The sequence below is a fragment of the Triticum urartu genome, chromosome 7 (genome assembly GCF_003073215.2).
Source record: "Triticum urartu cultivar G1812 chromosome 7, Tu2.1, whole genome shotgun sequence".
NCBI classification, from domain to species: Eukaryota; Viridiplantae; Streptophyta; class Magnoliopsida; order Poales; family Poaceae; genus Triticum; species Triticum urartu.
In genome coordinates, this window is record NC_053028.1 from 689476353 (window position 1) to 689486800 (window position 10448).

Here is a 10448-nt window from a genome sequence, read left to right on the forward strand (position 1 = left end):
ATCAGTTTTAGACTCCAACAACAAACAAACATAGATAACATAACAGGACACGGCGGTCCTAGGGCAGCAGCAGCACTCTAGCAGCACATCACTTCTCTCCCTTCTTCAATGCATGTTGTAGGGCTCATTGACTTTGACAATCTCGAGGAAGCGTGCGTAGGCAGCATGTTTAGCCAGAGTACTGGCTTTATGCTTCTTACCATGTCCATTGCCAGTGCTGAAGGCATGCTGGATCATGCCATCTATGCCGCCACCGATCACCTTGCAACAGAAAGGGCACCCAATCTTGCCAAAGAAATGGTACTTGATCTTCCCAGCAATCAGATGCCTCAGGGTGTACCGGCTCTTGCTGTGCCTGCTGTCCATGTTGTAGTCCACGTCGTCGTCATCCTCCTGTGAATTAGTGAATTAGTACACATAGAAGAACTTAGCCAATCTATTATGGTACATTGACTTTAATTACAATGTTTTGAAAGTACACATGTGTAACATGGCAACTATCTATTTGCTAGAAACAAGGCGTATGTGCACATACATAATTGAGCCAAAGAAATTGACATGCATAAATATGGACGGTGCAATAGTTGCATTTATAGATTAGTGCACAGGTAGTACATAATTAACACATGAAAGACTTCATGAAGTGGCTTGGTTTAATGATATTTGATACTTGTTACAGGTGTAATTCTTATTGGAATCAGAAAAATGGCTTCATTATACTCCTCCATGTTTCACACAAGGGGGGTTTGTTCTATCTACTGGAATGAAGAAACCATTATTCTTTCTGATAGCGGCAATACTGCTTCTCCAACATTGTTAGACCCTGATAAGTTTCAGAAGAAAATTGGTAAAGGAGCTATGGGGTGTCTCACTGCTCATATTGATGAGAGATGTGGCTGTGATCATCTACATAACAAACTGTGGAAAATTGGCTAGATGAAATGTTTTGATTTTTTGGTATCCAGTGGATATGTACTGTCAGCCCATAATTATTAAGGGAGCGATCACTTCCTTTGCAAAATGGAAATCTGTATAGAATTTGCAAATGGATCATCTATGAACATGTGTGCAAACTAATCATCTATGAACATGTGTGCAAATTAATTCATCTACATAAACTAAAATGAATCAGGAACTGCAGCATTTTGTCACTGTCCTTGGGAAGCCAATGGAGAATCCTGCCATATGTCCATTGTTTAACCCACTTTTTTCATTAATGTATCCCTGCCATGAACATTTTCTTGTATTTGGGTTCATTACCCCACTTCTTTCATTAATGTATCCCTTTGTGAAACTTATGCTCATCTAGTTAACAAGACAAACCCCAATGCCATGAAAAAAACCCAGAGTATCTGCTGGAATCAGAATGTGAATCAGATTTAAAAATCCACATCCAACATGAAGATCTATGCTAGATCCCTACAATCCTACATACGTAGAACTAGCACGCCCAAGTGAAATTGATGCTCATCTAGTTTACAAGAAAAACCCCAATGTCATGAAAAAAAAGGAGCAAAAAACAGAGTACTACCTCAGATAGCTGTCGATGGCATCCTCGTCGAAGTCGCTGCTCTTCCTGCAATCTACTCGAACTCCTTTATGGCGTTCTCCTCGAAGAGCTCTTCGATTTCGTCATGCACCTTGCGCTTACGCCTTCTCATCTCCTCCTCCTCCAGATCTTCCCCGACCTTGTGCTCGCCGACGGGTGCCTCGACAGCTACGATGGCAGCGGGAGCAGGCACAATGGTCGCTGCACCGGCAGCTTCCGCCGCTACGGCGGACTCTGCCGCTCCACCTACGGCTGCAGCCACAGTAGCAGACTGCGCTGCTCCGATGGTTTCCTCCGGCTCGTCCTCCGCATCTTCACGTCCGCGCTTCATCGTCGGTCGAAGACAGGAGGAGGGAGGCGTAGGAAGGGAGGAGGGTGGTGAGGAAGGAGGAGAGGGTGGTGAGGTGGTGAGGAAGTTAGAGAGGATGGGGAGAGGACGAGGGTTTTCTACCCGATTTGGGGAAGAAATGCACTACTCCTGCCTCTTGGAGTTACCGAGAAGCCGCGGGTGCCGATTTGACTTGACACACCCACCCGGCCGTCCCCATTCCACGTGGGGATGTGGCGGTCGTGCACGCGGTCGTGCACCTCCTGCGGTTTGCCATCAATTGATATCGGTCTCACAAGTGGGTCCCCTTGTCATCCACACAACCGAGCCACCACATGTACCACATTTTTCTTTCTCCCCATCTCGACCACTCCACATCTTTCTTTCTCCCCTTCTCGACCAGCGCCGCCGCCGCCGCCATCTCCCGACGACCCCTCTCTTCGCCGCCGGTGCGCGGCCGCCGCCAACTCCGGCAAGTACGTGAGATCTCCCCTCTTCTTCCCTTCCCCAACCGCGTCTCCCTATGGAGGCGGATCTGAGCCGATTGGTTTGGACTGAAACTTAGTTTTAGGATTGGATCTTGATTTGGTTTCTATGGTTTGAGACCAAATCAATCAATTGGTTTGAGCCGCCACTACCACCTACTACTGCTTCAAATCCAAGAGCCGCTGTTGCCGGCCGGAGCTCATCGGCTCTCTCGAGCTTTGACACCATGTCTGATCTAGATTCATGACGTGCCCTCGCATATGGCTTTGTCCACGGTTTGATCCTTTGGATTCAATCCAAAAGTTGAAAACGGTTTGGACTGGGTTGGATGACGAGCATGTATAGTTCGGTTTGGTCTAGATTCTAAATGAAAATATCTGGATTGGTTTGGTTTTGATGTGTGCCGTGGATTGGACTGGTTTTAGTTCGGATGCCGAACTATTCCCAGGTTTAGATGAGACGGGCATTGCCATTGTCGTTGGCATTGCTTTATTACGTAGATGATATAAAATAGATTGATTGGCCATTGCCAGTATAGGTTATCACTATGATTTATTATATGTATGATCTTTGTATTGTACTATGTACAATTCAACTTAGAGTTCAACATGTTCTGTGTAGAATGGAGGAAGCACAATGTGGACGCTGCAACTCACGGTACCGGACCAGCCTTTCTACTGCCACGCTGTTCGGCATCTACTTCCAGCCTTCTTTTATTTTTGCAGCGGTAACAATTTATATGAACCTTCTGATAGTTCATTCTTTTTTTTTGCTATTTCCACTAATGTATTGTGTCTGTTATTTGTTTTTATCTTACACAGATCGTACCATCCAATGTGAGATTGGCATTCAATGAGCTCGTCGCAGACACCGTGACCTTCGACGCTCTTGGGGGCCCATACACTATGCAGGTCGAGAAGGGGCGAAAGATAACCCAGATAGGAGGAGATGATTGGGATCGTTTCATCGCCCGCATGCGTCTTAGTGGGGGTGAATTGATCAGCTTCTCCTTCAGAAGAGATAGGCCCAGGATTTCTGTTATCTATCTAAATTTGATTCCGGATAGTGAGGATGAAGTTCATGAGAAGGAAGATGGTGCTGATTCAGATGATGATGAGAACCCACTTGTTGAATACCTGTATGCCCAAGGACTCAGACTGGGCGACGAGGAAATCGGCAACCTCTGGGACATGCTTTCGCTACGTGAAGACTGCCTAGGGAAGCCATTCGTGACCCGCCTCACAAGGACGAATGTTAAACGGCATATCATGGTATGTTACTTAGTGTGGTAATTACATGATATGCATGCTTAGTTAGTGTAGTAGTTCATATGATATGCATGTTGTAGTACTGTGATGAGAGGCCTAGTTTAGAATTCATTTAGTGAAGAATTTTATGACATGCATGTAGTGTAGTAATATGCGATGATATGCTTAGTGTACGCAGTAATCTAATGATATGCCTAATTACTGTAGTAATTTGATGCTTGGCGTATAGTGTAGTGATGTGATGATATATATGCTCAGTGTTGAATCAAATGATATATGTGTCTTGAAGTGTATGCTTTGTTGATAATTGCACGTGACATGATCATATATCATGTCAACTGTTTTCAGAAATTATGTTTTCAGAAATTACCTAAGAGGTTACTTGATAGCTGTGGCATCGACCCGAACGAAGAAGGCATGGCTGCTGGACTACGCCTTACCAGAACGGGCTCCATTACCAGCTGTGCCTATGCAGTGGAAACGGACGGTCGCACTGTCTTGAGCAGGGCAGGGTGGAAGAAGTTCCTTCGTGCCAAGAATCTTCAGCTAGGACAGGCCATCCTCCTCACTGTTGCGAACACCCGTTGCCATGACTTGAGGATGATGATCACCATCCACCTCATTTAGAACTGGGGTGGGCCATGTATCAATGTGAAATGAACTTGTTATGTGAGCTCTTGTTTGCGAGTACTTGTCGTGTATTACCGTACCTATATCTACTCATATCTAGGTACTATTGCTTGTGATGGATTGCAACTATTATTAACTGGTAACTAATGCTCTACTAGCTATGATTATTCCACTGTGTGTTGTTTTATAGGCTGTAGTGTGACATGGTAACTATTATATATGGTAGAGGCTTGTCTCTACAATGCAAGGTGCTTAGGGATGTGCTTCCACTGTGTGATGTTTTGTATGTGCCAGGTTGTAGTATGAAATGCTAACTGTTCTATATGGTAGTGGCTGGTCTCTAATTGGACCGACATGTTGAACTAGTATCAATGGTAGAGGCGTTTCGTTATGCGCCACATCCAATAGTTCACATAATTAATTATCCAAAGATTAAGGTATGAAACCCTTGGTCATACATAGCAACATTTCGTTCCTAAAAATTAAGGTACTTCCACATTCAAACTAACTAATACAACAAATTCGAAGGAACTACTTAATACATTAACAGCACATAGGGAAGTAGCCCTGGTCCAACGGCTTGAGAAATGACAAACAAAAACTGAAAGAAGAAGGATCAGCCAGTAGCAGCACCATCAGCCTCCCAGTCTCACAACTTCAGCCAGCCTAGTGAACTCCAGGTTTTTTCCTGCAAAACACACATGTGATGTTGGAGGCAAGAAAATAAATACGCCAGGGGTCTTGTCATGGCATCTAATCGCACGGAATGCTAGTACAAATGATGGAGAACAAAACATCCAACATGAACAAATTCATAGGAGTTCTAGATCCATGGATACCATCAAGAAAAAAATGCTCAGTTTTAATTCAGACACAAGACTTGGTGAAAACATGCATATTTCATATCAGCAACATTGATATGGCATCCTTGCAAGCTTGGGTCAGTGACTTGTCTTGTGTTTCATGGCATGACAATAATTTTAACAATAAATAGACATGAAATTGACCCAAACTCATGTACAAAGTTAGGCCATATGATGCATGGATTAATTCACACATAAATGACAAAATGCCAACTTTGTATAGAATTTGCAATACTGAAATATTTCAGTGTGTACCGGTGTGTACTGAAACTGCAGTAGTGAAATAATTCAGTGTGCATTGGTGTGTACTGAAATTGTAGTAACGAAATATTTCAGTGCCTACCGGTGTGTACCGAAATATTTCAGTGTCTACCACTACAACATTACAAATTTTGCCTAGGGCAGTACCGAAATATTTCAGTGCCTACCGGTGTGTACCGAAATATTTCAGTGTCCACCACTACAACATTACAAATTTTGCCTAGGGCAGTTCCGAAATATTTCAGTGCCTACCGGTGTGTACCGAAATATTTCAGTGTCTACCACTAGAACATTACTAATTTTTCCTAGGGTTCATATGATGCCTAGGGTTCACATACATCATAATCCATCCTCCAAATCCATGTACTCAAATGTTCATGCAATTCATTGAGATTAAAATGCCATCTAGCATTCCCTCTCTGAGCTATTACGATCAGTATCACCACGATGTAAGCACGAGCAGTAGGAAGATGAGGAGTGGGGAAGCTTACTCTAAACATAGCTACCGTCGTCGTTCAGACGAGGAGAGCGGCGAGGGAAGCGTGGAGAACGGCGGGGAAGCGAGGACGCGACCACTGTCCTCCTCATCTTGCGCTTCGGAGTCTCCGGTGACTCGGTTGGAGGCTGCACAATCTGCAACGGCACCTCGTGCACGGTGGGTTCCTAATCCAGTGGATGCTCTACCCTGGATCTGAACGCCCACCACCTCCGGCTGGTCCACTCGCTGGACGAATTGGCCTGCTCCATCGCCCAGAGGAGGATCTCGATCTTCCGAATCGGTTGCGCGGGCGGGGGGAAAAGCTTTGCCCTCTCCTTATTCATTAAATTCTTGAGAGTGGCCATTGCCGTCCAGCTCATCTGCCTTATGTTGTCAAACCAAGAACGGATCTCCCTCAGCCTGGCCAACTTGAGCTGGTCGCCGCCGGCGATCTGCACGAAGTCGGTGTTCTCGCCGCCGGCCATCAGCTCGATCTGCCGTGGAGGGGGGGGGGGGGGGGGGGGGGGGAGGGGGTTGCCTGAGTGGAGCGAAGTTGCAGCGGCAAGAAGGAGGAGATGACTGCGGTGGACTTGGAGGACAGGGAGGAGATGGCCGCCGATGAGTAATTGTGGAATGTGTAGCACCATGGCGGCGGTTATGCATTCGACGAGAGGGGCGGCGCGTGCAAATTTTCCTAGGACTAAACTGCCCCTAGATTTAACCGCGTCCCCACCTTGTCACGAGTACCGGCCCCACTCGTTTTAGTACTTTCACGTACTTTCATCGGAGTACTACCCAGTACTTCGTATTTGTCTGCCGTTAGATCGACATCAACGAATGGTTTTAAAAAAACGCAACCACTCTAAAACTTGTATAACTTTTATTAATAACTATCTTGGCGATTTGGCTCTGATCCCCGACAAGAAGAATGTATCACCGGAACATGCATGGTTGGGTCAAGATCAGCGTGGATGTACGTAGTGATCACGCGGAATGGCTAGAAGGGCTCCATATCGGTTGTATGTTGTGATGCGACTGGACTCTACTTGCGTGCCTCGGCTGTTGCAGTGAATGATATGATTGATCCTGAGATATTAGAGGCAATGGCTTGCAATGAAGCTCTTTCCCTGGTGTTGGATCTTAATGTTCACAATATTCAAGTGTTGACCGATTGCATTGCTATGGGTAAACACATTGTGGGGAAATATTTGAGGCCAAGTGAGGTTATCATCGATGGAATAAAGATGAAGTTGAGCTTCTCTTTTTCGGCCATAGTGATACATGAGAAGCGTGATCGGAATGTTGAAGCACGTATGCTCGCGAAAGTCTTGCTCACAGGAACTCCTGATATTGGGTGTATCCAAGTGACTTTGAATTTTAATAAAATGCTACATTTGCCCCTCAAAAAAAATGTGATGCTCCAAGTGTACTAAAAAAAATGGCATTCTCCCATCGAGAGGTTATGATACTAGCAAGAGTCCTATTCTTCTCCCCTTGATCCTGCCTTAGGTTATGTTTGACAAGGATGGTCAGTGAACTTCTATTGGATTCGAAGAAGGATAGAGATCCATTGGGGAGAGGGTCCATCTTTTGCACAAGACGCTCAGGCGGGCTGGCCCATTTACTGCTCAGCGTCGTAGCGAGCAAACCTCAAGTTTTATTTGATTTTTTATTTTTGTTATCTTTTAGTTGGTTTTATTTCGGAGTTCAATGAAAATACAAAATTAATTTATTTATAGAAATGCACAATTTTTGAAAACATGGACTTTTTCAAAAAAATCTGACTTTTTTTAAAAAAACAAGATTTTTTAAAACATTACTGAACGTTTTTAAGGTTACAACTTCTTTGAAAATTTGATGAACAATTTTCAAATTCGATGATTTTTTTTTTGAAATCAATGAGCTTTCTCTTTCCAATTCGATGAACTTTTTTGCATCTTCGGTGAACCTTTTTCAAAATGAACTATTTTCTCAAAGTCATGATTTTTTGGAGTTTGTGAACTTTTTTCAAAATCCATGAATATTTTTGAATTCATGACTTTTTTCTTCCATTTCTTTTCGAATGTCAACGGTTAACCGGTCAACGCCACCTGTCAAACATGATCAAACGCGTGCAAAAAAAAGCAATCGACCGCCCAAGGAGCGATTCCCTTCTTCTTGGACCGACCAAAGAGCAGAGGCGCGTGGGCACCAGCACCTGTTTGGGCGCTTTATGGCGCCAGCTCCAGGACCATGGTACGAAGTGTTTTCTCTCGCACTGCTGTTTATAGTTGTTTTTGAATTATTTGGATTGCTTACCACATGTGTCACGTGGTACTACCGTTTATAGTTACGTTCATTGTTATGCAATTTTTTTTTATGTTTTCACAATGCGGCTATTTTTTCAAATTACGGTACAACTAGTTGCGCAACATTTTTATGCTGCTTATGAAAACTGTTTCTCTGAAGTACGTGACAACTGACAACAAGCCAAGGCACGGATCATATAGGCATCACGCCGTCTGTTTCCATAAAATTTGAGCAACCTTCTCTTGAATCGGCACAACACCAATATCATATCGCGCAACCTTCTCTTTTCCAAAAGGTAGAACCCGAACCATTTTTATCAACTATTACTACTGTAATTTGGCGGCACGGGCACTCGCGCCACGGGGACAAGCACGAGGTCGTGGCGCCGCCGCACGGTGACGCCCATCTCCTCCGCCATGTCCAGCTCGCCGGCCTCCGCTCCGCCCGGCAGCTCCCAGTCGAAGTGGTACAGCAGCCCGGCGAGTGCGAGCTCCACGTTTGCCAGCCCGAACGCCATACCGGGGCACATCCGCCGCCCGGCGCCGAACGGCGTGTACTCCATGTCCGTCCCCTTGAAGTCGGCGGCCTCGCCGCGCTCAAACCTCTCCGGCACGAACTCTTCCGCGGCCTCCCAGTGGACCGGATCCCTGGTGATGGCCCAGGCGTTGACGAGCACCATGGTCCCCTTGGGCACGTCGTAGCCCAGGACCCGGCAGCCGTCGCTCCGGCACTCCCGCGGCAGCAGCAGCGGCGCCGGCGGGTGCAGCCGGAGCACCTCCTTGACCACCAGGCGCAGGTAGTTTAGATCGGCGAGCGAGGACTCGGTCACCGTGGGCTGTCCGGCCAGCGCGAGCCGGACCTCGTCCTGCGCCTTCCGCATCGCTCTCGGGTTCCTAACGAGCTCAGACATGGCCCACTGCAGCGTCGTCGCCGCCGTCTCGCTGCCCCCGGCGAACATGTCCTGCATGACACAGACGGACACACCAACAATTTTTCTCATGGTGTTCTTACTTCTTAGTCGGATGGATGGAGATGATTTTCGGATTTACTCGTGGTGTTCGGTGCTTACTCCGACGGCCGACTTGATGTTGTCGGTAGACAAGGGGAACTGCAGGTCGCCTTCCCGCTGGATCCTGAGGAGCACGTCCAGGAGGTCCTCCTCCCCGTCGTCAGCCCGGCGGACCTCCTGGTGCTCCCGGACAATGGCGTCCATGAACGCGGCCAATTCCTGCCGGTGCTGCCTCATCCGGCCTGGCGTCCGGCTCAGGAGCATGGCCACACGCGACGACGGGTAGAGGTCCGGCAAGCTCATCCCGGCGAACAGCTTGGTCCCGCGCCGCAGCAACGCCAGGAACGCGTCCCGATCCTTGAATCTGCTGCCAATGACGGCGCGCACTGATGAGTCGGCGGCATACACGGACAGCAGCTCGCTGAGGTTCGCCGTTCCCCGCGATGCAGACAGCGCCACCGCACGGAGTAGCCGGCCGGCCTCCTCCTCGCGCACGGGGCGGAAGGAGTGCACGCGCCGGGCGCTGAGAAGCTCGACGGTGCAGATCTTGCGGAGCTGGCGCCACTCGTCGCCGTAGGGCGCGAAGATGATCCCCTCGGCGCCCTGAGGGATGGACAGGCGGACCATGCGGCTCATGTGGCGGGAGGCGAAGTCGACGTCGTGAGACACCATGACCTCGCGCGCTGCATCGGCGGAGGAGGCGACGACGACCGGCAACCCGCCGAGGCGGAGCATGACGACCGGGCCGTGCCGCCGCGCCAGGTCGCGCATGGCGCGGTGCGGCAGGTCCCATGCAAGGTGGTGGAGGTGGCCGAGCACCGGGAGTGCCCATGGCGACGGGGGAAGACGGACGGCATGGGCGCGGCGCCGACGCCGATGGTTGAGGCAGAGGAGTGGGACGATGGCAAGGAGAGGGAGGAGCAGCAGGCAGAGCGGCAGCGATTCCATGGCGCGTGCTCCACGGCCAACGGAAGAAGACAAGTGCAGCCAAAGTCCGGACGCTAGGCGATATATGGAAGGAGGAGTCTGCTCCTGTCAAGGATGATGGGGCAGCCGGCCGGCACTTGTTTGTTTCGGAAGATTCATGCTAGCCAATGCAGGCAAAGGATGGTATATGAAAATAACGAGTATATGCGTCAGCATTGGTTCAACAGTTCAATGCTTCCTTCCGTGCATTGGTAAAGATGCTTTTTCATTGCCACATGTCCTGGTCTTAGAGTTTGTAAAGAACTGGTGGTTGAATCATTCAGTAATATGTTAACGAAATATGTATGTGGCAGATTATAT

General features: G+C 47.9%; 1 protein-coding gene across 1 annotated transcript; it reads right to left on the bottom strand.

The window, feature by feature from the left end:
- Positions 1 to 8372: 8372 nt before the first annotated feature.
- Positions 8373 to 10212, bottom strand: LOC125523171 (desmethyl-deoxy-podophyllotoxin synthase-like). Its single transcript, XM_048688227.1, has 2 exons — positions 9222 to 10212; positions 8373 to 9113 (listed from the first exon to the last, which is right to left on the bottom strand). Exons 1-2 carry the CDS (start codon positions 10107 to 10109, stop codon positions 8469 to 8471), a joined length of 1533 nt encoding a protein of 510 aa, XP_048544184.1. The 5' UTR covers positions 10110 to 10212; the 3' UTR covers positions 8373 to 8468.
- Positions 10213 to 10448: the final 236 nt, after the last annotated feature.

Excerpts from the sequence above, each read along its gene's own strand:
- LOC125523171 (XM_048688227.1), bottom strand. The coding sequence starts at position 10,109 with ATGGAATCGCTGCCGCTCTGCCTGCTGCTCCTCCCTCTCCTTGCCATC. Across the intron at positions 9,114-9,221 it reads ACATCAAGTCGGCCGTCGGA|GACATGTTCGCCGGGGGCAG; the intron begins GTAAGCACCGAA and ends TGTGTCATGCAG.